Source organism: Hippoglossus stenolepis, chromosome 17 (assembly GCF_022539355.2).
Source record: "Hippoglossus stenolepis isolate QCI-W04-F060 chromosome 17, HSTE1.2, whole genome shotgun sequence".
Taxonomy (NCBI): domain Eukaryota; kingdom Metazoa; phylum Chordata; class Actinopteri; order Pleuronectiformes; family Pleuronectidae; genus Hippoglossus; species Hippoglossus stenolepis.
In genome coordinates, this window is record NC_061499.1 from 442,285 (window position 1) to 469,437 (window position 27,153).

The window sequence follows — 27,153 nt, forward strand, 5'->3', positions numbered from 1 at the left end:
ACTGGCAGATTAATTTATAGATTTCTTGCTACTTTACCTTATTTTTACTTATGGGGAAGTGTCATTAATATTCAGAATTCCCTCATATCCGTCGTACTTGGCATTTAGATCCTACATTTCATTGATTATGGTCTTAAACGTCTTAAATTAAACCTGTGGAACCTCTGGTGTGAGAGGAAGTTTCCCTCTCCATCCACCAGGAAGTCAGATATTCAACAGAATGGCGGGAATGGAAAGAGAGAGGGGGTCTGTGTTTTCTCTCAGACAGACTGATATGAGCAGAGAGAGGAAGAGAGGAGGAGGAGGAGGAAGAGGAGAAGGAGGTGGTGGTTGTGGTCCGGGGTGGGGGGTAGATAACACAGTTGTGGCCCAGCATCAGGCTCTATTCCTGGCCTGGCTGCCTCACTCCTCTGGCCTGTGGAGGTCTGATCTGCAAAATCACACCTCAGCTCCGGACTCACACCGAAACTTTTACAAAGACAAATGAGAACTGGTCTGAGAGCGGAAACACACAATCACAAACATGTTGGGTAACGAGAGAGAAGGAGTTAAAGGCCGTCCAAGTAAAACACAGACTCAACTCAGCTGTGACGGACTGGAGGTGTGTGAGGTCACCAGAGGTCTCGTCTGTAGATACAGAAGTTTCTTATCAACCTGCCTCTGTGTTTCCATCAGGTCATAAACTCCTTAATCTCCACTCTGAGCGATAAGACACGTGTAATAACAGTGTGGATTTCGGATGATGTAATTAACCTCCCTTCCCTTTTTCTCTCCTCTTCTGTTTTTCCCCCAGACGAGCGGGACAGGGTGCAGAAGAAAACCTTCACAAAATGGATCAACAAGCACCTCATCAAGGTTCGTGTCTGTTCTGTGTGTCTGTGTGAAATGCAGATTTTGACCTTGACCTCGGCTCCGTGTGCTTAGTCCCACTCGCTGAACGGTGGATATTACCCATAATCCCCGGCCTCCTGAACCAGAGGACTTGTAACTTCTGACCTGGTGATCCTTGACAGATTTATTGTAAAGCCGGTGACCCTCAAAGGTCTCGGCTCATAAAGGAGCTGTGTCTTAAATCTTAAATTGAATGTCAGTGTAGTAAGACCTTCAGAAATAATCCCTTTCCACGTGTTTTATCATTAATTAACTCCCTGCTGCTGTAAAACAGTAAGAAAACCAAGTGAGCGAAATAAACAAACTCATATTTAAAGGACTGTTTATTAAACTTCCTGCTGCTCGGTTTCAAGCATCTGTCCAGATCGTTCCTTCTGTTTCCTTCTTCACTGTGAGTAACGCCTCCGAAGTCCCAGGATGTTTAATCTCTCTCCCCCGTCTGGCAGCGCTCACACGTCCATCCTGTTCAGTGGTGAATAAAACCGAATGTGTGTCTGGAGTAAATATTTAACGGCGATATTGAATTTTAAAAATTGTCCACTGGAATGCAGATGTTAAATAATAGATTGTCGAGCCAGGATCTCAATTGCCGCGTCGATAAAGAAACGTCTGAGGAGATTGAATCTGAACGAGCAGCTGGATAAAGACCTCAAGAGCTGAAGAGCATCTGTGTGTCTGCCCTGCACCGTGCACAGCCCATCACGCACAATATGTGAACATCCGTTAAAAAGCTGACTCACTGATATCTGTGAGTGTGTGAAATTTGGTGCAATGTAAAAAAATACAGATCTAGCAGATTTACACGTGATTTCTGCTGCTGCGTGAAAGATAGAACCACAAATCTGTAGCTGAGTTAACGCAGATTTAGTTTATATGTGTCTAGAATAGTTTTAAATCCGTGTCCAGGGGAATGTGAGGGATTTGGTGCGGAGTTTAAGGGGCTGTGCACCTCGAGTTGTCTCAGGCTGTAACCGTAGATGTTTTCGAAGACAGCTGCCTGTGTGCATACAGTCATACGCACGTACCATCTTTAGCGTATCCCATAATGTACAGTATATATACCTGCTGCCACACCTGCTCCGGCTGTGCGGAGAATGTGGGGTATGTCCGTCACGTGACGTAACTGACCCCATAACTCTGGAGCAACTGTCGTCACAGCCTGTGGATGAAACTCTATCAGCTGCCTGTGACCAGCTCTAAATGTGGGTCACAGGTGAAGACACACAACTGCTGTGGCTTGACAAATTTAAGTGAGTCAATTAACAGAATATCACTTGTAGTTAATGGTTTGAGTTATTTCTTTGAGACAAAAATGTACAGAACATCTATTTTCCAATGTTGTGAGATGTAAATATTTGCTTTGTCATCTTTGTTAATGGACATATTTAGGTTCTGGTTCTTTTGATCGGACCAAACCAAAAATATTAACATGTTAAAATTGGATTTTGGGAGTCGTGAAAGACAGTTGTCACCTTTTTGTTCACATTAACTTTCCCAGACACTCTGGCAGAGTTGCATTTATTAAAGAGAGTTCCAAACTTCAGTGTCGTGGAGAAACGAGAGGATCAGAGGAATGAGAGCGAGCAGCAGCAGATCGTTTGACCTCTGACCCCATCAGCTGGAATTCAGAGGCAAACAGAAAGGAGCGGAGCTGAGGTAGAAACCAGGAAGGAAAACATCAAAAAGAAAATGAATCTCATGTTACGAAAAAGGAAGATTCAAAGACAAAGAGACAGGAACAAGACAAAGTGAGACTCTTTGAACTGAGCTTCCTATTGGGTGACATCAGTGTTTGCTCTGTGGGACGTCTGGTATCTTCTCGAGCTGCTCAGGTGTGCAGGGTGTTAACAGTGCAAACACGGGGCCAGTATAAACACTGTGGCCTCACGGCGACCTGCTGACGTGCACTGACACATCCTGAGAGCTTATTGACACAGAGTGAATCCTGGAGATGAAGAAGTCTGAGAAGCCGGGAGGAGGAAGTAACTTCTCAGGCACTTGTGTATTGGCTTCACTTTCCGAAACCGGTCATTTTACATGTAACATACACACCTGTCGAATCATCATGGTTTCCAAGCACTGTGTGGAGGACCAGTTATTACAGGAAATCCATCGCTGTCGTCTCTTAGTCATCAACAACCACTGTCTCCTAATGAAATACTGGAAATGACTGAAAATCAGTATCATGGGACAGTTTCTGGTCGAGTCCACTCCGGTTCACTCAGAAACTCACACCAGCTGAGACACAGTCCGACGCCAGCGGAGCCTCATTCTCAGTCAGTGTTGGTCGCACACATTAGTTCCCGTCGTCTAATTAGCATGTGTTTCGTCAGCTCCCTTTTTAAAAACGGCTGATGTCGACCTCGTATCGAGGAACGGAGGCAGCGACAGAGGAGGGAGGGCGTGACACACACGAGCGGGCGAGAGGGAAATAGGACTGTGAAAGTTAGAAAAGGTGTCGTTGAGGACAAGTGGAGGGATATTGTTAGTTCTGTGGCCGCAGTCTAAAGATAGTTTTTAGGTCTTTGCTTGAACCTCGAGAGACGTCTCCTGCTGCTCTTTAACAGGGACACCGTGAATTCTGGAGCATCTTCTTCTGAAGAAATGTCATTTCAAATCGTATTTCTCTAAATCCAGTTGGAAGGTGAAACTCCTCCGTCCACTCTCGTGACTGTCTTGCCCTCCTCTGGTGATTTGTGGGAGTGCAGCTTCTTGACCCGAGGCCAGGCCTGCAGCAGAGCTGTGCAGGTGAAGGTGCTGAGGGAAGCAGCGCCGTCACTGTCCTGCAGGGGGTCACGTGACCTCGGTTACCTCAGCTGGGTTTGAATTATTAAAACAAGCACTTTGTCCGAGCTCTCCCCCTCAGGCCCCGCCCCTCTCTGTCCGTCCACCGCTGCTCTCTGACGGAGACAAATACCATCGAGTCACTTTACGAACAGAAAAGCTTTCTCTGTTTTATGATGCATGAGGTGCTGCAGAGCTTCAGAACTGGAAAGTGGAAAAAATCTTTTTCAGTCGTTCTTAACCCTCATGTTTGTTTTAAAATACTTTTAATTCACTTTTTTCTAAAGGTACAATGTGAGGAATAAAGTTTGTCTTAGAAAATAATGTTACAAAATAATAACAATAGGTCGTTGTGGGCAGATGTCGATATATTTTAGATTTTCACATTTATTCCTAATGTGTCGTTATCAAAAACCTCATGACAAATAAATAATTTAATAACAAAAAATAATTGATTTTGTTACTTTATTATGAATAACTATAAATATCAAGAAAACACAAAATACCACCAAATTTATAAAACTTTTTTTCAAACGTTTTCATAACAGCAAATATAAAATGCTCATGTCGCCTGATTTTTTCTTGATAAATCTGTCGGGTTCAAAGTTTCAGTCAATCTTATATTCAAGGGGTATATTTTTGATTATATTTATATTTAACACACATCTAAAATCCTCTAAATCCTTTCAAATTATCATAAAAACTCAAAACTAGTCGATGAAATAATCAAATGAGACCGTCTGACCCGTCTCTGTGTCCGTGTCCCACTTTCAAACAACGGCAATCCATCACGCCGACGAGGGGACGTCGGGCTGCTGAGTCACCGTGTCAGCAGTGACTCGCCGCCGCCACCCCGACTCATCGTCTTGGCAACGGAGTCGAGAAGCCACAGCCGCTGCTCCGTCTCTGTTGCCCTGGCAACCGCTGTCACCAGCCCTGTCAGCCGCGGGGTCATGGTGCTGGCAGATGTCAACAGGGTTGAGTCCACAGAGGGATGATTGGAGTGTGGAATTAACTTTCTGTCCGTCTCTCGCTCTCCACCCCCCCTCCTCGTCCTTTCTCCCCTCCTCTTCCTCCCTCCTTGCTTTCTTCCTTCCTTCCTCCTTTCTCAGGTGAGGAAGCACATCACAGACTTGTACGAGGACCTGAGGGATGGACACAACCTTATTTCCTTGCTGGAGGTCCTGTCTGGAGTCACCCTGGTAGGAATTTAACTTCTTTTACACACACACTCACCTGTACAGATTATTTTTTTTACAGTTATAATCTCACTGTTATCCATCACGTCCTCCTGCTCCATTACACACTCCCCGTCATCCCAGCTTCAGTGCACCTTCATCGTGGTGTTTCCCAGTTTGAGTGTTTCAGACGTTCGGGGTGGGGGGTTCTGTTTAACGCCAGAGTGCAGTGAAGCAGACGTGTGATCCCCGGTGGACTGACTTTACTCAGCAGGATGACGTCAGGGTCTTAACACGGACTGACAGACAGACAGCGACGTGACGCAGGCTGGTTCAGCTGTAGACGGGTTAACTGACAGGAACAGACGGTGGAACACACACAGATGAGGAGTCGGGGTCGAGGTGTCCCTCGTGAGCTCGTCCTCTTCACTTGATTTACAGTTGTCCACTAAACAGTTTCACTACAACGTCCATTCAGCTCCCGGTGTTTTTATAATTGCTCACACAAGATGAGACTTTTGTAGAACTAGTATCATACCACTACTACCTCTTCAACCTGTCGTCTTTATCCACCAGTTCTCACGCTACCTTTTCCTCTTCCTCTCTTTCTATCTCCCATTTTTTTTACTCCCTTCTGTTACCGTAGCAACAGAAAAGCGGCCCCGCTTTGAAAAGGGCATACGCCTCGCGGGCCCCCCCTCTCATCTTGCTCAGAGGGGAGGAGGATGAGGAGGAGGAGGAAGGAGCTCAGGGAGTATGTTTGCGAATCGAACTCATCCCCCCCCCTTCACCACTCACCTCTGACCCCTCAGCTTTACCCTCCGGCCCACAGGTGGAGCTGTGAGGCTGCATGCGAGTGCTGTGACACTGACTTCTGACCAAACTGCACATTCACACGTTCAGTTACTGTCCTGTATATTCAGACCATCAGTTCTGTTGAGTGACAGCATCGTAACTCGAGTTTCAATGGTTTTCATGTTTTTCTTTAATTCATTGAATAACCTTCTACAGAGTTGATATATAAACAAAAACATTTATTTAGAATCTGAAAAGTTTGCATTTACAAGGAATGTTTTCACTCAACAGTGATAAAATAAAGTGTAGCTGGTGTTTGATCATTTATTTTTAGCTGATTGATCTGAATTTGTGAGAATTACAGTTGTAATAATAATTGTCTTTAACTCAGGGCTGTAAATTCACACACATCTGTTAAACACTAAATACCACGAAGAAGAAACAACGATGGTGAAAAGTAAAATGAGGGATTCATGTTTTTTAACTGAAGGTTTTTTTTTTACAGAGAAATGAGGAAATACAATCAAATAAAAACAGTTGCAATTATGGAGATATGAGTAAATTATAGGACAACACACATTCTGTCCTCTCTCTCCTCTTCTTCCTCTCCTCTCCTCTTCCTCCTCTTCTTCTGCTCTTCTTCTCCTCTCCTCTCCTCTCCTCTCCTCTCCTCTCCTCTCCTCTTCTTTCTCTCCTCTCTCTCCTCTCCTCTCTCCTCTCCTCTCCTCTCTTCTTCTCCTCTCCTCTCCCTCTCCTCCTCTCTCTCCTCTCCTTCTTCCTCTCTCTCCTCTTCTCCTCTTCTTCTTCTCCTCTCCTCTCCTCTCCTCTCCCTCCTCTCCTCTCCTCTCTCTTCTTCTCCTCTCCTCTCCTCTCCTCTCCTCTCCTCTCCTCTCCTCTCTCTCCTCTCCTCTCCTCTCTCTCCTCTCTCTCCTCTCTTTTCTCTCCTCTCCTCTCCTCTCCTCTCCTCTCCTCTTCTTCTCCTCTCTCTCCTCTCCTCCTCTCCTCTTCTTCCTCTCCCTCTCTCTCTCCTCTCCCTTCCTCCTTCCTTTCTCCTCTCCTCTCTCCTCTCCTCTTCTTCCTCTCCTCTCTCTCTCTCCTCTTCTTCCTCTCCTCTCTCTCCCCTCCTCTCCTCTTCTTCCTCTCCTCTCCCTTCTTCTTTCTCTCTCTCCTCTCTCTCCCTCTCCTCTCCTCTCTCCTCTCCTCTCCTCTCTCCTCTCCTCTCCTCTCCTCTCCTCTCCTCTTTTCGGTCTTGCTGATGTGATGACTAACCCTGAGTGAACCTTCTCTTTACCAGCACACCGTGAACCCACATTTGCTTTCTGCACTTTACTCATGTACTCTATGCAACGTGTGTGTGTGTGTGTGTGTGTGTGTGTGTGTGTGTGTGTGTGTGTGTGTGTGTGTGTGTGTGTGTGTGTGTGTGTGTGTGTGTGTGTGTGTGTGTGTGTGTGTGTGTGTGTGTGTGTTTACTATTTTCTCTCTTTCTTAGGCCATGTTCACATTAAACCGACCTGTCAATTTAAAAAGGGCAAAGTAAATCAGCAACAATTTCTATCTGGACGAGTGTTTTAGCTCCATACCTTATCTTATCATGTATCATATCTGTGTAAACAGGAAGCAGACCTCTCTAAAGTCATGACTGATGAGACCCAGTCAGGAAGTGAATGTGGGCGTCTGCTTCATCTTTATTTAAAGTCTTCTTCTGTCCGTCCAGAAACAAAACCTCAGACTTGTCAAACTAAAACTGGTCCTGCAGCGTTTCCAGTAGCCTCCAGTTGAGAAGCTTGAAAGCTGTACTAGTGTGAACGATGGGTGCAAACATGGGGATGAGTTTTTAAACTAAGTCACAGGATGCTTGTGAAAAACAGAAGAGAAACATCTGATGTGAAGTTTGCATTCTTGGTGCTAAAGCAGCATGTGGTGTGACTCTGGTTTGACCCTGAGTTTTGGCATGTCTTTAACGGCTTCTGTTGAAGACAGCGCCCCCTCTCTGTCCAGGGGACCATTTCATGACTGCACTTGCACTGCTGGATCTATTTCAGCTTTATCTGCTCACACTGCTGCTGCTGCTGCCGTCTGTGTTTGTGTCACTAAAAAAAAATAAATCAGTGAATTTAAATCTTCGTCTTTGACTTTTTCTCATGATTTGTTTCTCTCTGTCTTTTCTGCTCCAGCCCAGAGAAAAGGGGAGAATGAGATTTCATCGACTACAGAATGTCCAAATAGCTCTGGACTTCCTCAAACAGAGACAGGTACACACACACACACACACACACGCACACACGCACACACTCTGTGTCTGTTTTAAGGGAAGCAACCGATTTATTTCCATATCTTTTCATTTTCAGGTCAAACTTGTGAACATCAGGAACGATGACATCACAGATGGGAACCCCAAACTGACGCTGGGTCTCATCTGGACCATCATCCTTCACTTCCAGGTCTGTGCCCTTCACTTGCTCCTGCTGCGTCTGGATTTAATTTAACCAGCGTGTCCATGACCCTTCTGCATGGGGGGGGGAAACTTGATGCGCAACTAATGATTGCAAGATCAACCCCTCAATGTTAAAAAATGTCTTCAATTGATTAGATAATATCTGAGTTATGATCCACATCATTACTGCTGTGATTTAATCTGGATCTGGAATCTCTTGTTACTTGGCATCTTCGTCCGTGCGCGTGTGTGCGTGCACGTGCCTCCTTGTTCTTCTGGGTGATCTCTGAGCAAGATGTGCTCTGGGTGTTCGACGGGTTTCTTTAGTGAGGAAGCACAGAAATATATACAACAAGGTGTTGAACTGACGTGTGAGTACGACTCTTTCTTACCTGCAGCTAAACGGAGCTAGGAGATAGTGACTCTTGGACTCGTGTACATCAGCTGCACAGAAGTGAATATAATAACAATGTGTTTCACAGTAAGAGACAAAAGAAGTAAAAAAGAGCGATGTCCTGCCTTGTTGAGTTAGACAGTGGAGCTACATGTTGTCCACAGGGCAGCGTGTGATGTCTAGACAGTCGCTCGCCTCAGCTGTTGTTCTCTCGCTGATTCCTGATGTGGAATAATTTCTGTCAAATGTTCCTGCATCACTGTCGCCTGCAGTCAGGGTCGTCCTCTGGTAAATCGTTACAGCAGGACTCCTGTTCCCACTGGCTCCCACTGGGTCCCACTGGGTCCCAGTGCAGCGACGCCTTCATCAGACAACAGAAGCTTGTTTTCATTTCTCATTTTCTGCCACATGCAGCTTTTTCGAAAAGGTCGTGAACTGCTTGTAGTTGCTGCGGTTGACCACTAGGCTGTGCTGGGACGTGACCCTGCAAGGTGAAACTGCCAGCCGGTCGCCATGGAAACACGAGTGCATGACACAACTGTTTCAGTGGGCATGACTCAGCAGAACACGGTGTAACGGAGACAGAGGGGGATGCAGGAGGAGGACGAGAACCGGGGAAAATGGAGAGAACGGAGGCTAAAAAGGCGGCTGCAGGAGGTCTGGAGGAAAGATGTGATGAAAGAATGTGTGCGGCGGGAGAGAGAGGGAGTCGGGCCGCAGAGCAGCAAACAGGCCGAGTTCACCGGGTGCAAGAGATGATGAGAGTTTCACATTAGAGCTGCAGTGAGAAACTCGCACTGAGCTCTGTAATACTGCAGCATGCCAGCTGTTATGTGATCATTATGGAACAATTAATAATCATGACCTATTTAACACTCAGCATATGAGCTTGTATTTGTAGAAAGAGATATTGAAATCTCCAAATATTTAGTGTTACCAGGCGACAGGGTCCGGAGCATTAGGACAATCTACTGTGTGATGTCCTCATTACTCATCTCGGGTCTGACGATCCCGGTGATACAGTATCATGAAAACAAGTGCGTGCACGTGCTCTGAGTGACTCAGCGCATGGTCTAATAATAGGAACTGTCCCACTGAGATGTCAGTTTTAATTTTGAGTCCCGTTAGTTTATTATTTCACCTGCAGCTCGAGTTGCAGATGAGGTGATGAATCTGTCTGACAGCCTCCTTCAGCCATTTTGTGTTTTCACATCTTCTCCATGCCACATCCTGACAGTGTTTTCCTCAGAGCTGCTTTGCGACATCAGATTATTTTTCTTTTTGTTCTGAAAGACGGTGATAAAAGCTTTAATTCCAATGTTGGCTTTTAAAATGTGAAGGTTTCTGCTCTCAGTAAAATACTTCTGAGTTTTTATCATAACAGAGAATCAAACCTGCATGATGTGAATTCCCATGAGCAGCTGTGATTTTATCAGCTGTAGTAGCAGCTGATCCATCATCATCTGAAACATAAGCCTGGTTGCACTTACTCCCTCCCACCACTAGATGCCACACGTTAGCTCAGTATAATGTTGGAAGTTCCCAGGCGTCCCCGTCCACGGACCCTCCTCCCGCTGCCTGTGATTGGCTGAGCAGCTAGTGTCGCCGCGAACTCCCCGTGTGATCATTTCCGTGTTTTCAATGCGACGCCTCGAGGCTCAATCTGCAGGTGGAGCCAGTTTATTCGAGCTGTTGATTGGTACTGATGGAGGTTTACATCACACAGATCCATCACCATCAGGGAACACGGGCCTCAGTTTAAAGTCTATTACCCATTTGAAACAGTAAAACGCTGCTAACCACTCTGCTGAGGACGTTTAGGTATTTAAGTACTTAGTGTGTTGTGGCGTTACTCTTCTCAATTACTCACTGTAAAGAGCTGCCGTGTGCAGTATTTACTAAAGAGGTTAAATACAACAATGATGCAGAGGCAACAACTTTAAAAGCAAAATAAGAAGAGGAGCAGTAAAGAGTTCATCTTCATCAGTCGTCTGTCACCACTTGTTTGGTAAATTAAGTCGAAGGTCGTAAAGTTCATTGTTTTTCTTGATATTCTTTTTGTTAGTTACGGGGTCGTGAGACTTTTAGGAACTGATTCTAAGATGTTGTCGTCATTGCAGCTTTCAGGTTCTTGCAAAGCACTGAACACAAACACATAGTGAAGCAGTCTCCTGTCTCAGATCAGCTTGGGGATGTGAGAACGTTCAGGTTCAGCATCTCAACGCTGAAAAGACGACGCTGGGATCAGTCTGAAGTCTGATTACAACAACCTCTGATGGCACGTAGCCACAGTGAAGGGATGGAAGTACTTGATTAGTGCTTTTCTCCCTGTGTGTGTGTGTGTGTGTCTGTGTGTGTGTGTGTGCGTTTACTCTTATGCTTTCGGAGCTTTCAGTTTAATGAGAGACGATGGATTACTGCGGATTTCGCCACTTGAGACGACGGCCGCCCGTTGGTTTTTCTCCGTCAATATCTGTCCTGGGAATATAATTGCTTTACATTAGACACTGTGTTCAGTTGGTATAGTGTAATGTTGTGTTGTTGTAGATCACGTGTTGTGTTATTCCTCTGATGAGACGTTGGTTGGGAGTCTATGGAGGATTAAAGATAGAATGTTAAAAGTGTAGGAGGTGAATTAAATATGAGACGTGTTTGTTTAGATGTTTGTTTACAGGGATTTTTACTTTGAGCAATATGGGATTAAAAATTCCTTTTCTGGAATTTATCATTTTTATGTGAAATATCAATTAGGTTGGAAACTGTTGGTTAAATTATTTTTCCAATAGTTTCTTTACAATTTCCCAAAACATGACACCCCATTAAAACCAGTGTACAGTAATATAACACAATAGCACAACATGGTCTTATTCTTGTTACCAGAACCGAAATATATATTTCTGCTTGACAAAAATTAATCCAACCATTTATAATCTTTCCAGCACAACGCCAACAATTTATAGATTAACAAAATCAGATTGATAAACTCTATTTCTGAGCTAATCCAGTGGATTAAATTCCTGTCAAATCCAGGTTCCTCATCGCAACGACGCAGAAATCCGGCAAATTCTATATTTCCACTAAACGGCACAACCGGTAATATTGAAAGGTCACAACTGTGTACCGGGGATCGAAAACCTCTTTCTCCGCTCTTGATCCTCTCACAGCCTCCATCCATCCCTTCCTATTCCTGTCCTTTTCAACTTTCTCTTAATTCCCTCAAATCTCCCTCCTCCCTCCTCCCTCCTTCCTCTCCTCCTCCTCCTTCCTTCCTCCTTCCTCTTCACCCCACATCTATTCATAACCTGTGTCTTGATGGGCAGATGCAGAATGAAGGGAAGAGAACGAGATAAACAGGTTGAAGTGTGAACCCGTCATTCCCTGAAGTCGCAGAGACGCAACAGTCTGACTTAGATGTGATTTCTCTCCTTCTCGCTGTTTTTCTGCCCCCTCCCCTGTTGCAGCCTGTCATTCAGGGAAGCTTTTGGGTCAAGTGTGGTTATGTGTGTGTGTTTGTGGCATAGAAAGCTGCTCACTAACAGCCGAGAGAGAGAGAGAGAGAGAGAGAGAGAGGAGAGAGAGGCAGGAGTAACGAGGAAGCGGATAGGAGGAGGAGGAGGAGAGCCAAGGAAGGAGGGAGGGGTGGATTGTGAGAGTGAGAGATCGAGCAGAGGAGAGTGTGAAGCTGCAGCAGCCGGGAGATAAAAGCTTCTCTCTCTCTCTCTCTCTCTCTCTACGCCGGCGTCTGCGAGCGAGGGATAAAGCAGGGAAGCGAAGGCAGCCGAGGGAGAGAGACGAATCCTGGCTGCCTGTTGTCACTGGAGCTCCCGGCTTCCCCCCCGACGAGCAGGCCGCCAGCCACAGAACGCACGGCAGGACAGGACACACTCGTGGACACGTATGCAGACGAGCTCGCCACAGCTGACCAGGGGAGCGCCCAGCCTCGCAGGCGCAAACACACACACACACACACTCTCAGCTGGACAGCCACACACTTGCTGTTTCTGTATCCGGCATCAGTCGGATCAATTCAGCCATGCCTGTCTGACAGAGCCGTGCTTTCCTTTGGAGCTGGAGACGCCCTGTCTTTGCTCCCTGCCTGTCTTTGTGTTTCTTTGCGGGGACATGGAGTGCAGACCCTCTTGTGCTAACCTCGTCGGCCGCGTGGAGTCCCAGGTCTTCACTGGACACTGAATCCCTTTGGCTCTGCTCCAGATACACATCTGTACGTGAAGGAGGGCTGTGACCAGAACTGGAGCTTGACAAGTCCTCAGCTAAGTCGACCGTGGACCAGTCTCATCCTTCCTCCTTCCTCAGAGTCCAGCTCCAGATCCTCTCCCAGATGCCTCTTCCCTAATTGGATCTAGTGGGCTTGAGGAGCTATTAAAGAGACGAAGAGGCATCAGAGAAGAGGAAGAGAACTGAAGCCTTTCTTCCTTGGCGTAAGACATGGTCTAAAAAAACCTCCCCCCCCTCCTCACCCCCTGCAAACTCTGGATTGTGTCAGGCTGTTGCCTCGACGCACTGCACCACCTGATGAGGGGGACGCTGGGAGACTGACAGTACAACACGCCAGGAGGTTAATGACTGGGACGGTCCTGGAACACAATTTCCAGTCCGACCTATATCCGAAAGCCTGACATGGGGAGAGTCATGTGATGCTGAGGTGTCTGGGGAGCTTAATGTGGAGTCTCCAGATTCAAACCGGCACCCTGATAAGGCACCCAGCCACATGTTGCAGATTTCTAATGACCTGATTCCACAGGTATGTGGCAGCTCCAGCCTCCGAACCCTCCTGCCAGTCTCGACAGTGGGAGAAATTTACGCCAGCGATATTGATTGCTTCTCAAGACGAATTATTGAACGTCGGCTCAGTGAACAGTTTAAATCGTTGGAGGATGACGAGGTTCTGATTGAGTATTTAACAAGCTGTCAGAGCATCGCCTGAAGTCTGTGGCAGCACTGACTGACGGCACATTATCTCTCACCCACAGCCAATCTGGACACTGTGCTGTCTCTGCGGAATGAGACACCGAGCTCGCCGTTACTACGAGCGATATCAACGCCATCGCCATCGATACGCCTTCCACTACGAGCGGCGTGACGGATAGGGTTCCTGCTGATCTCTGTTGTGGTGACTTACACTGCTGATTCCACTTCTCTCCTCTTGTACTGCAATAACATTTCCCCAGCAGGAGAGGAGGCATCTTTAATTCATGGGCTCAGATAGAGCTGCTGGATTTCACCGGCACGTGAAACCAACTTCACTTTCCTCGCTGTTTTTTTTCGAGGAAGGAATAAATAAAGGGGGAATCTGAACGGGAAACCAAAGGTGTTTGTTTTTATCTCATTTCAAGGAATCACACTAAGGATTATAGGAGCAATACTTGTGATTCCAGGATATCTGCAGTAAATACACACTCGGTTGTTGTCATGTCACACACGTGTGTATGTGTGAAGCAGCTGGAGCTTCACTAATGGGCTGAATAGAACCGGACTGCACTGAATATCTCTCTCTCTCGCCCCCAAACCCATCATCCGGCCTGACACCAGGTAATGGTTCACCTGCCAAAAGCCTGGTGATAAATCGGACGCCTGACTTCTAACTGAATTTATTTTCCTGCCTCATGAGTCTCTGCTGACACAACTGTGTCCTTGTGTCCTTGTGTCCTTGACTGCGACCACGAGTCTTCTGGGATAGAGACGAGTACAGCAGCCTGCACATTGACATTCACTGGTATATACACGTCAAACAAGTCTTTCTGTTCGTTAGGTTGAATTTAAGATGGTGACACACAGAACGGATCAGAACCCGCTCGTCCTAACTTCACATTTCTCCCAGACGTCAGATTGACGAGGCAGCTGTCAGCCGCCTGTCAGTCCACCTGAAGGATTTTCTCCTCAGTCTCTGTCAGTGGATGTGAATTCTCTCTCAACCTAAATGAACAGCCTTTCTGTCTGATGGATTAACTGCCTGTATTTTTCTGTAGCTTATTTTTTTATACACTGTTCCCGGGTCAGCCTTGAAGACATGGGCAGCTCCATGGGCTGCGTCAGGCCTCCCCGGGAGGGGGAACTCGGAGCCCCCCCACTTTCACCAAAGAAGCGTCTGCGTTTCAGACGTAAGCACAAGGGCAAGAAGAACAAGAGAGGAGAGGGAGAGAAAGAAGACTACGACCAACAAAGACGTCATGAGGCTGATGAAAGAGAGGAAGAGGACGAAGAGGAGGAGGAAAGAAACCCAGTTGTAGAAACCGTAGATTCAGATTTTAGCAACAGAGCTCGGACTCTTACATCAGTGCCTGACACCCAGTTCGCTCATTCCAAAACAAATCTGCACAGCAATACTCTTTCCCTGGGCTCGACGAGTGCCAGTGTAGGAGGCCTGTGGGGCAACAGGATGCTGGAGGTCTCTCCCAAGCCCAGCCCGGCCTGGAGAGGGGTCTTCTGCCTTCCAGGGGAGGAAGACAGCGTCAGCGCCATCATAGATGTGTCCAGCATCCCGAGCCAAACCACCACCACCACCCCGGTCAACACAGCCCCAGCCCTGGGCAGCACCACTCCCGGTGGAGGGAGGGTCTTTCGTGTCAGGGAGAAGGTCCAAGGCGTCCTGGAGAAACCTTGGATACTCCGACAGAAGAAGGAGAAAAAAGACAAGGGGAGGGCGGAGAGAGAGGAGACGAGGGATGAAGGCGTAAAGGGAGGACCTGAGGGTTCGGTGCAGACACCGTCAGATAGGGAGCATAAGGGGGTGGTAACTATCCGAGAGGTGGATGGTAAACTCTGCGTGGTGAGGACAATGTACCCCAGTGACTATGGCTCTCCGGTGTGGAGGGGTGAAAGCGACAGTGAGGTGGAGGTGCGTAAAGAGCCCCCTGCCCCATCTCCGGTCACAGGAAATATTCTCAAAGTCCTACTGTCGGAGGAGGACAAGAGTAGAATCCAAATGGGTGCAGGTGAGACGCCATCGTCCTGGAACCAGTTTCAGATTCAGGAGACTATGAATGTCGAGGGATTCAGGTTGGAGTCTCCAGCTCGAGCACAAGAGAGGACGTCTCTTTTGGAGTCGGGCTACGCCAGCGACTTCCCGCTGACCTCTCCAGAAACAGCGGGCACCACTCCCAGTCAGACAGACTGGGGAGGGCTGACCAGCAGCTCGTCGGAGAGACTGGACTCGATGATGGAGAGTCCTCTGTCAGCGCAGCAACTGGCAGCTGGAAAGTTCCTGCCGCAGGTTTGTGTCCTGTCGTCCAACCGTCAAATTCTTTACCTGTGTCTCCGTCCACAGAAATTAGTACCGAGCCGTTTTCAGACCTGAGCTCCGGAGAATGTCCGCACAAGTGGGTCCAGACATTCTCCGGAGTTTGTCTTTCGTATATGAAGTACACCTCGTGACATCCTGAGGTCAGACACGATCACAACCACAGAAAAACGTCTTTGTCTTTTACGTCCATCGCCGTCTAGAATCAACATCAACGATCCCACTCGCTCACCGTGAACCCTCCAGAGAATCTCCTGTGGTTTTCTCACATTATCCGGAGTTTTCTTCCTCGGAGATTTGCGTTCTCGCATACAGCGCCTTCGCATAATTTCAGGAGATTATCCGGAGTTCAGTGCACGTTTGAAAGCAAGTTTGGAACTTGTTTCTTTTGCCACTGGGCCAAGAGGAAACAATATAAATCTAGTCTTTTTTATTCTTAAACCAAAAACAATTGATGTATCGATACTGAAAATAATGGTAGTTGCAGTTCAGTTGTTTACGTCCATTCTACTCCCTTGTCCTGATTCTCTTGCACCTAAGGAAAGGTGAACAGAGATATGTGAAGGTTGAAGATCACAGGTCACATTTTGGAAGTAGAGACACTTGAGGACTTTGTCCCCAGGAGCCGAGGACTTGGAGTTATTCATGTACTTGGATTGTTTCACTGCAAATTGATGGTTAGTGACATTAAACCTGTTACAGTGGGGGGTGTAACAGTAGCTGGTGCTTTTGGTCTCATCTGTGCACTGTTTGTGGTCATGAAGGGTTATATATATATATATATATATATATGTGTGTGTGTGTGTGTCTGTCTGTGTGTGTGTGTGTGTTGTTATCATCTCATGAAAGGCACTATGCTCCTCTCCATTCTTTCCGCCTCTCCCCCGTCCCTGGAGGCTAATCAAGGCAACCCAGACGCTCTCTATCCTTTTTTCCCAGCATCCTCCTCCTCCTCCTCCTCCTCCTCCACCTCCACCTCCCCCTCCTTCACTTCTTCTATTGCTTGTTAGTTTTTGTTTCGCACCACATATGCAGCCTCACTGTGGACATCTGCTTGAGAGACACACAGAACGTGAGAGAGAGGAGGGTCATTACTTGAAATGACGGGGTTCCTCTCCGTGCAAACTGAAACGTGTCATTTCCTTTCCCTTCAATAACAAACAAGCTGTGTCTGTGTGGCTCCGCTGCTTTGGGCTGGAAGAGGTTTCATTATTCAGAGATAAGCAGAAGAGGCCGGTTCATTTAACATTATTACCATCATCCTCTGTAATTCAACACCGAAGTCTTTCTACATTTAGTTTGTTAAATAGTTTTATATTATTCTGCTGTATGGTCACAAGCTCCTTGTCATTAGGGACCATTTTTATTGGTTTATTTATTTTTTAATCTGGGTAAATAATGGATTATTTTCTTCATTTAACTTTAGAGCCCAGACTTTGAATATTGTGGTTTAGCTTTAGATGAACTTTGCTGTTTTTAAAACTCGCAAAACTTTAAACAGCTGTGCTTCGTGGCCTTCACATCTTTAGTGACAAGTCTGTTGTTGTTTTGACGATTTCTCCTCCCAAGTAGTTTATGTTTTCTTCTGCAACTAACATCCAACGACATTTGGTGGAAGTTTATAGTCTAAGTACATTTTGGAGCAGATGTGGCCAAACGGGCAGATCCCAGATTATCTTTCACTTTCTAGAACACGAGGAGATAGTAGGTGGAGGTCGGCGCTCTCTTGGCTCCCATCTACTTCTTGTTTGGTATGAATGGCAGTTGTTCTAATTTTCTTTTTATATTAACCTACAACTATCGACCGGAGAGAAGCTGATCATTATAACAGACCTACCAACTGACAGTGGACTCAGAAGAAGAAGGCCCTAAATCCATCATGACAGAAGGATCTCAACCACATTCTGCTCTAAACCTTCTCCACTGAGTCTTTCTCCTCTGGGCTCGGTCGGGGCTGTGATCCGAGGGAGTGAGTTCCTGCACTAACTTCCAGCTGCTCTCCTTCACCTTGACAATGAAACGGCTGCTGCTGCTGCAGTGACGGACGATTGGTGCATTTTTTCCGCCGGCTGCCACAGTTTGTTCACGTCTCCTCCACGTTATCGAGACAGTGTGTGTGTGTGGCTGAGCAGCGTCGGGCATCATGTCAGGCTGCGTTTAGTGCATCTCGTTCTGCTGAGTCATGACAAACAACCACACATACTGTACATCGTAGGGTTTTTACTGGACAGCGATGATCAATACTTCCGTCTTGTGTGTGCTCCTGTGTCGGGGGTTCAAGTGCAGCTCTTCTTTCTATGTTGGTGCTCTGCATAAAAAGGGATTTGAAATGCGCATTCATCAGTGAGACGGCTGCTTCGTGGAGCCTCAGGGGGATTCGCACCCCACCACTCAAATTCACCCATGTACAGTATCCGTCTCGGCTGTCTGTCCGTCATCCGTCCATCCGTCCCTCACCCACCCGTCCATCCCTGTCGCCATAAGCCAGATTTACCGAGCCACATTCTGTTTCAGTGCCAATAAAACCATTAAACCATTTTTTATCTTCTCTTCCTGTCCATCCTCCGTCCTCCCCTGATTGTTGTCTGCTCCCTCCTTCCCTCCTCGCTCTCCCTCCTTCCCTCCTCGCTCTCCCTCCTCCGCACAAACTTCAAAGAGGTCATGTTTTTAAAATGAGGGCTGCTCCAGAGTCCCGGGGCAGGGGGGGGCAGCTAGTGGATCACTGTGACTGTATCATGGCTGAACTGAGCATCACTGCTACCTGCTGTAATCTCACTCACAAGCCTCCGTGCTTATCTGCTGCAGCATGCACGGCTCGGTCTCACACACACACACACACACACACACACACACACACACACACACACACACACACACACACACACACACACACACACACTGTACTGATAGGTGAGCCGGTCGCTTTGATTGGACAGTAGAAAAGCAAAGGCTCATGGGACTGTTAACTGTTCTCGTTAAATCCAGCTGTTTGAGGCGTTATTGTCTTAATATTTTAATGTTCTGACTCAGTTTATGTGTTTTTTATGTTTTCAGGGTTGTTTTAAGTTAAATATATGTTTCTAAGTGTTTAGCCACTGACTGTTGGGTCGTGTGTGTTTGACGTGTGTGTTGGCTCTGGTCTCTGTTCGTGTCGAAGCTAAATGAGCTGCTCCTCACAGGTTGTGAACTAGAATCTGAATCTTTGTTCTGCTGGAGGAAGACGCACTTCTCCTGTGAGCCTGTGAGCCGGTTCACTAATGATCCAAGTTAAATGAAATTATTTCACCGGGCGGAGTTAATTAGATGTAGATTACTCTGACTTGTCATTAGTTTTAAATCTACAAGTTGGAGCTAAGTAAGAGTCGCTTCGGTTAATTGAACAGTTTGGTTTCGGTTGCTAGCCGAACACCCAGCAGGCTAATTAAGCCGCGCTGCCGATGTTAAGTTGACTTGCTCTAAAGACTACATCGATTCTTTGGTCTCATACTGCTTAACCTAGTTTGCGAGACGGATGAGTTTGCACTTGGAGAGAAGAAGTTAGCTGAATTCTTCCTTGTGCTGCAGGGGTGGGGGGTTTTCAAAGACACCCCTGACAGTCATGCTTAGCAGAGTCAACCCATGAGGTGTCCTCCTGGGACACATACATAAAAATACCCTGCAAACTGGGTTATATATGGGACATGGGCTGTAAGCAGAGACCTGGAGGAGTTGGGCCCTGGAATCACCTCCAAGAGGAAACGCTGACTAAAGGTCTTTTACCGGGATGGCGCATAAAATTAGCCTCGGTCATGAGAGGTCACTGAAATGTCTTCTCTCTCGTGCACTTTTTATTTTCAGGTGCAGTTTGCTGTGTAATAACAGTAAATATAGCACCGCAGCTCATTTGCTGTTGAATGAAGTCAGTGTTGGACGAGCTGCCGCTGCAGTGGGAGTGTATATCCTCTCTCTCTCCCTCACACTGAGCTGTATCAGTATTCAGATGCAGGATTACTAGCTCTGTGTTTCTCTGCAAAGGAGCTTGTAGGTGCATACAGAGAGATGGAGTTCTGCAGGGAAGCACGCGGCAGAATTCACATCCCATTCAAATTTAAACATTGCATGCATCTGTGTTTGCTCACTGTGACTCGGTGAGACACGGGCAGGACTGCACACATGCAGGTTAGCTCGATAGATGTGTAGAAAGAGGTTGTAGTCGTGTGTCTGAGCCTGGAGCTACTGTCGGCATGTAAAGTTTTATTTTAATTGACAATGATTCACATAGTTCTTTATGTGAAGCTGCAGTTTGCTCTTGCACGTCACCCCTTCTCCTCCATCGTCGGCCCTGCAACTCTCTTTCCTCTCCCTCCCCCTCCTCGTCTTTTTTGGCTGTTGCTGCAGTCCCTTGGCAGACACCGGACTTTCATTCTGCTCCACATTAGCAGCAGGGAGAGCGACGGACAGAAAGACGGTCCGGTGCAGGACAGTCGGTGCAGGAGAGGAGGGATGGCCGAAGAATACTGATGACAATAGCGTCAGCCAAGCACTGACGGTCACTGCGTATACATCACTCTTCTTTTGTCAGGGACGACAGTTGGACCTCAAAAGAGCAAATTGAGGGACAGAAAGACTCGGAGGGAAAAGGGCCAAATGGGTCTTGTTGCTCAGGAGGAAGAACAGATAAATAAAGACGCTGTCCGTCTCCATGGAAGCGTGGTTTCCCCCTCAGACTCACCCCGGAGTAAACATGTACAGTGTTAGAGACCGATTAGGGTTTTTGAGGGCGGACGCGTTAGAGAGTAAAGCAAATATCATGGAATCGCTGTGTTTGACAAACAAAAAGCTTTTCTGTTGCTTTTGTCTCGTGAGTTCTGCAGCTGCTTAATGATGCATGATGAGATTCTTTCACAAATTAGAAATAGAAAGTGGAAAACCCCCCCCCAGAGAAGTCTCCTTATAGAGTCTTATTTCAGTTTGTCTAATACAGTTTGTAGAAGATAATAAAGCATAAATCATAAGCAAAATAAAGAGTGTGACTGTGCAGAGACTGATCCTCTACGTTTGACCTCATCTCTGCCGTTCAGCGAACTGTCAGTGGAAAAACAAACAAAGAGGAAACGTCCTGAACTGAATGTGAAAGAGGCAGAGGATGATGACGCTCTGCAGACTGATCACCATCTGAAGCAGAGCAGATGAAAGTACATGAAAAACTGATGTGACAGATCCAGGCTGGGGAGGGAGGAGGAGGGGGGGGAGGCATGAGACAGAAGGAGATGATGAAGGAGAGGAAGTGTTGGTGGGGGGGTGAGACCTGACTGTGATGAGGAAATGGAGAAAAAGAGTTTAATACAAGCAGCCCTGGTTCATTAATGAACTCGTTCTCAAGCTGACGATCAGAAAGACGAACGAGGGGACGAGCTGCGAGTCACAGAAACAAGCAGTCGTATGTTCCAGCCAAATCATTGACGCTGTATCATCACGTGTGTCACGGGGACTGACACGGATGTGTTTTAATGTGAATGCATCATGATTGATCCTGCAAATCAAACCGCAAACAGGAAAATACATGAATCTCGGTGGTAACCTCTCCCGTCCTCTCTCTCCTGTTCCCTCCAGATTTCAGAGATCTATGTGAGCGGCGAGTCGGGCGACCTCACAGCCAAAGAGAAGCTGTTACTATGGAGCCAGCAGGCGACAGAAGGCTACCCCGGCCTCCGCTGTGTCAACTTCACCTCATCCTGGAGGGACGGACGCATGTTCAACGCTCTGCTGCACAGATTCAGGTGGGGGGGGGGAATGCATTCGCCTTGTCTGAGTCTGAATTTATTTACTCGGTAGATGCTGTTGTCCCAGAAACAATTAAAATGTTTGAGTAAATCAATCAGCTGTTTCTAAGCCACATTTAAAACTGATTTAAACAGCACGGATCAGGAAAATCCTTAAATACTGACGCACTCAGTGGATTTACTCCACAAAATATTGATTCAAGGGAGTTAAAAACTGTAATTCACCAAAGATAATGCATGAAAAGTCAGAAGTGTTCTCTGAAGACGCTGCCGACCGTCACGTCCCCTCTGTGTGTGTGTCTTCCAGGCCCGACCTGATCGACATGGAGCTGGTGTCCCGGCAGAGTAACTGTGAGAACCTGGAACAGGCCTTCGAGATCGGCGAGTCGTTAGGGGTGACCAGGCTGCTGGACGTCGAGGGTGAGACTCAATAAACTGACTCTCTGTGCGCTCAGGGTAACACGGGGGCTGGGTTTCTACCATCATACATGATATTTAAGATTCTAACAAGCTTCTATCCTACAAATAAAACTACTGTTGTTGTCTTGATCGTGTATTTTCATATTCAAAACTCTACTTCTCACGGATAACTGGATATTTCTTATATATTATGGCGTCACACATTGTCATTAAATCTGTTATTTGTGACATTTTGGACAATGTTCAAAGCCAAAGGTTATTTGAATGTCTTAAAATACAAATCTGAGTCTTCTTTCTCTAATTCTCCATATTTCTCTCTCTCTCTCTCTCTCTGGTCAGATGTTGATGTTGCTTCTCCGGATGAGAAGTCGGTCATCACCTACGTCTCTTCCATCTATGATGCCTTCCCCAAGATCCCTGAGGGAGGAGAGGGCATCGCTGCACACGTATGTGAAATTCTTTTATTTAATTTTTGTTTATTTTATACCACATTTCAATCTTACTGCATTAGATAGTGTTCCTCACAGCGGAGACGTTATTTCCATTTTCTTTGTTTTTCAACTGTGCAGCTTCACGAGTAACGACCTGGAACTTTCAGATAACGATGCTGTTGTTCTAATGGTGTTGTTGTCATTTACTGTAAATTACATTGTACAGAAATGAAGCAGTTTTTGAATTTGACATCTCTTTTCATCCGTCCCTTCCTCCCTCGCTCCGTCACCAGGAGGTGGACCAGCGCTGGTCAGAATACCAGTCCAGGTTCTCCTCTCTGCTCCAGTGGAGCCGCCAGCACACAGTCCTCATGGCCAACAAGAATTTCCCACAAAACCCTGTGGAGCTCAAGGTTTTTACACAAGTTTCTGTCTCGTTAATGGTTTTTGCTTCTAATAGATTTTTTCTGTAGTTCTTTATGAGCCGGTGGAGGTTTGTTCCTCTTATGTGAACAGTTTCTCGTTGCTTCTCTCTTAAATCTGTAAAAACACTTTTATTCTCACAAGCAGAGAAAAGAGGAAACTAATCTCCCTCTGGATTGAAAGTTTGATCATTAACAGCCAGAATGTATCACTGAAGTTTGTGTAATTTTAATATCTTGGGTGCTGAAATTAAAATTACTGCACCATCATAAAAATAAAACCGTTTTTTCAAACCTTTAGGCTGTGGTGAGGGTTCAATTCCTGATTTTCCTCCTCAGTCCCACCAGCAAGCAGCCAGAAAACCTTAAGAGAACAGAGTCAAGGGACAGAGGGAGGGAAGGACAGTGGTTTAATAAAAGCGAGAAAGAGAGTGAAGAATTCAGATTACGAGGAATTTGTTCGATCAGCAGAGGCATCATTTTCCAAAAAGCAGCGTTGCACGGAAAGCTGCTGTGAGATCATGTCTGAAGGAAAAGAAGAAGTTAAACATATGAGAATGAGCGGTGAGAAACTGTCTCGTGACCACTCAGCTCTCAGGGACAGGAGCTGTGATTACAAACCATTTTAGGTCTAATAACAGGCTGTGACTTTGTGTTTGACCTCTAATGGAGCCTGTGTTAACACAGACCCCTTCACGCTCTCCTCCCTCAGGCACTTTACAACGAGTACGTCCACTTCAAAGAGACGGAGATCCCCGCGAAGGAGGTGGAGAAAGGTCACATCGAGCAACTCTACAAACTGCTGGAGGTAAGGAGGGAGCCGAGGGAGGGAGGGAGGGAGGGAGGTGAAAGGAGAACAGGGGGTCGAGGAGCAGGAAAGGTGACCATCACGAGGCTCGGCTCCGGGGATTTAACGTGACGGTCAATGGGAGAAAGAGAGTGAGAGAGTTTGGTGTGTTTTTGTGACTCGAGCATTACATTCGTGTCCTGAGGTCGTTTCCATGGTCGTGATGTTCTCAATGCAACAGATCGTGTGATTGTACGAAAACTCATGATGCTGATGATAGTTGTTCCTTTATTCTCACTCAGCTGATGTTAGTGAGTGTAAGTGTGTGTGTGTGTGTCTGTGTGTGTCTCTGTGTGTGTGTGTGTGTGTGTGATGCGACCTACGATTCAACTTTAATATATCTCTGATGTAATAGAGTCTTCTAATGGAGTTTGCTGTGTGTGTCCAGGTGTGGATGGAGTTCGGTCGTATTAAGCTTCCTCAGGGCCTCCACCCCAACGACCTGGAGGAGGAGTGGGGGAAACTCATCCTGGAGATGCTGGAAAGAGAGAAGGCCCTGCGGCCGGCTGTGGAGAGGTACACACACACACACACACACACACACACACACTCAGGTCCATTCAACCTTCTCCAGGATGTATGAAAACACGTGTTCAGCTTCTCATTAAGTGTGTTTTTCAGGGACATACCTCTTAAACCCCCGTGTGTGCGTTTGTGTGTTTTCAGGCTAGAGCTGCTGCTCCAGAGAGCCAACAAGATCCAGAACATGGCTCTGGACTGTGAGGAGAAACTCACCCTCGCCAAAAACACACTCCAGGCTGTGAGTACAAACCCCTCGCTTATCTTACACCCTGTTCATTTCCTCACACACACACATCAACACACACATGCACATGCAGGGTCCTCTGGTTTCCTTAATTCGGCCCAGTAGTTTCTGATGTTTTAATGTGTACACACTGTAAAAGCAAGTGCTCTTCCAGGACAATAAATATTTACTCATCACTTTACCTCCTTTCTGCAAACACACAGATTCTTCCCTCTGCCTGTCAGCGACTCAAACTCACCTTAAGAGTATCATGACACCCGTTTCCTAATGCTTTTATTCCCATGTATAAATCCTGCTGGTGTTTGCTGCTGCACTTTTCTCACAGGGCTTATTTTGGCGCCTTAGCAAATAAGCCGAGCGAGCACAGAAACGCACGGCTTGATAAAACCCTCCGTCCTCTAATGTGCAGGACATGTCTCGAGCGGAGAGCGGCGAGGTGGTGCAGTGTGAGAAGGAGCTGGCCTGTTACCTGCAGGACTGTGAGTCTCTGATCAGACAACTCAACCAGGAGCTCAAGCTCCTGCGGGAGGAGAAGTACTACCAGGTGGAGCAGCTGGCGTTCAGGTGAGTCAGGAGAGGAGCCGTGTTGATTCTCCTCTGAACAATGAGTGACGGGTTCAGGTCCAGCACCGTGACCCTTCGATGATCAATTACCATAAGTGGACAATTTAATTTAATGAGCAGTAACACAAACAGCTCATTATACTGGATTATGGGTCAACAATTTGCATAGTTGCATATCTCTTTAAGCTGAATGTTTTCATTCCTGCACCAGAGCGTCCTGCCTGCAGGAGGAGCTGGTCTCCCTCAGACTTCAGTGCTCCAGTGTCTACAGGAAAGGACATTTCTCTCCGGCTCTGGGCAGCACCGGGGCCGAGCACACCAGCCAGCGAGGCACCGACAGCGGCCTGTCACTCGGGCAAACGCTGCTGGGAGCTGTGGGAGCTGTGGGAGCCGTCGGAGCCGCGCTCCTGCGGCGACCCATGGCCCGCTCCCAGCTGGTGGCCATGTCTTCATCAGAGGACGAAGGAAGCCTGAGGTTCATCTACGAGCTGCTGGGCTGGGTGGAGGAGACGCAGGTCAGTCTGCAACTACCCAAGATTTTTATTATGAATTAATCTGCTTCCTTATTTATTTGATTAATCTGGGGATCATCTCTGTGTATGACGAGAAATAGAGGAAAAAACGGACGATACAATTTCTCAAACACCTGCAAACACCTTGTTTTCTTCAACCAACAGTTCTGCACACAAAGACATTCTGTTTACAATCAGACCAATTTAACAATATCACCATAACAAAATGAAATCCTGAGCCTGAAAACACGTTGAACCGACCGTGGAGACTGATCTGTGAATCCTTCTGTGTGTCAGGAGCTGTTGGAGCGAGCTGAGTGGGGAGCAGACCTGCCCTCGGTAGAGAACAACCTCCAGGAGCACAACGACATCCACACTGCAGTCGAGGAGTTACTGAGCAGCCTGCAGGAGGCACGCAGCTATGAGGTGCGCACACACACACACACACACACACACACACACACACACACACACACACACACACACACACACACACACACACACACACATACACACACATATAATATATATAGAGGAGCTGGTTTGTATTAAACTTGCGTTGTTTTCTCCTCCAGGCAAAAGTTTCCCCCAACTTCAAAAGCAGTTACTCAGAAACCCTGGCCAAGCTGGAGCATCAATACTGCAAACTACTGGTTGGTCTCTCTCTCTCTCTCTCTCTCTCTCTCTCTCTCTCTCTCTCTCTCTCTCTCTCTCTCTCTCTGTGTCTGTGTCACTTCTTTGTCTCCCAGTTCCCCCCCCCCCCTCAGTTAATCCCATTAAGGCATGACAGTTCTCTCATGCTAATAACACACAAATCTGCATCTGCTCTCGCTTTTACCCCTCTTTCATTTTTCCTCTTTCTCCCTTTTCATTTCTTTGTCTCTTCTCTTGTCTATTTATTTATTTTTCGGCTTCATATGTTATAAACTTCTGACTCCGTATATATATTCACACCAGTTTATAACGTTTAAGTCTTTTTAATCTCTTAAAGCTTTATGTTCTCTCTCAGTTAAATTATAGTCGTGTGTGTTTCTTAAATACTGTGATTGAATATAAAAACAAATTTGTGGTATTAAAGTTTCTCAAATACTTAGTTTAATAAGTACCAGTGTGTGATTAATGATACAGAGAGAATATTAATTTAATGAGAAGATATTAGCCATGTCACTAATTTCCGAGTAATATCGTAAAAATACTATAAATTCTGAATTAAAGAATAAATAAACACAGTTCAAACCTTCTTAAACAGTGTAAAGAATATTGGCTCAATAATATAATGTAATTCACATTTAACGGACACTTTGCTTCAGTGTTTGTTTCTCTCTCTAATCGTCAGGTCCTTGAAACCAACAGTATAATCAAACAAAGAAAACAAGAGAGGATGGTTTTCTTTTAGACTTTCTGTGGCCACTGCTGATCGGCATGGTGATGATGTGTTTGTGTGGTTGCCATAGGAACATTCGTCATGGCGCCTGCGGAGCTTGGAGAGCCTGCACGCGTTCGTGTCGCACTGCACTGAGGAGCTGATCTGGCTCAACGAGAGGGAGGAGGAGGAAATCGCCTTCGACTGGAGCGACAGCAACAGCAACATGAACGCCAAGAGAGAATTATACAGCGTGAGTGGAGGAGGGCGGCGAAACAGACACTGTGCACGCTGCTGATCTCCGGGGAAGAGTCGGGGGAAATGTGAACCAG

The 27,153-nt window shown here is 46.6% G+C and overlaps 2 protein-coding genes across 34 annotated transcripts in view; both read left to right on the forward strand.

Moving 5' to 3' along the window:
* The window catches only part of LOC118124678 (microtubule-actin cross-linking factor 1), a 174,444-nt gene that overhangs the window by 66,487 nt on the left and 80,804 nt on the right, over positions 1-27,153 (forward strand). For 23 of the 33 annotated variants that reach the window (XM_047344265.1, XM_047344279.1, XM_047344269.1 and 20 more), the window contains exons 2-18: positions 794-855; positions 4,788-4,877; positions 5,500-5,607; positions 7,823-7,900; positions 7,997-8,089; positions 21,327-21,493; positions 21,804-21,916; positions 22,256-22,362; positions 22,641-22,760; positions 23,482-23,577; positions 24,005-24,132; positions 24,283-24,376; positions 24,792-24,946; positions 25,158-25,461; positions 25,756-25,884; positions 26,034-26,111; positions 26,913-27,074. In XM_047344265.1, coding sequence (XP_047200221.1) covers positions 794-855; positions 4,788-4,877; positions 5,500-5,607; positions 7,823-7,900; positions 7,997-8,089; positions 21,327-21,493; positions 21,804-21,916; positions 22,256-22,362; positions 22,641-22,760; positions 23,482-23,577; positions 24,005-24,132; positions 24,283-24,376; positions 24,792-24,946; positions 25,158-25,461; positions 25,756-25,884; positions 26,034-26,111; positions 26,913-27,074 — 2,084 coding nt within the window. The remainder of the gene's footprint in view (positions 1-793; positions 856-4,787; positions 4,878-5,499; positions 5,608-7,822; positions 7,901-7,996; positions 8,090-21,326; positions 21,494-21,803; positions 21,917-22,255; positions 22,363-22,640; positions 22,761-23,481; positions 23,578-24,004; positions 24,133-24,282; positions 24,377-24,791; positions 24,947-25,157; positions 25,462-25,755; positions 25,885-26,033; positions 26,112-26,912; positions 27,075-27,153) is intronic. The other 10 variants (XM_047344275.1, XM_047344278.1, XM_047344292.1 and 7 more) reach the window with 1 other exon arrangement.
* Positions 13,376-16,030, forward strand: LOC124855044. Its single transcript, XM_047344300.1, has one exon. It carries the CDS (start codon positions 14,505-14,507, stop codon positions 15,789-15,791), a length of 1,287 nt encoding a protein of 428 aa, XP_047200256.1. The 5' UTR covers positions 13,376-14,504; the 3' UTR covers positions 15,792-16,030.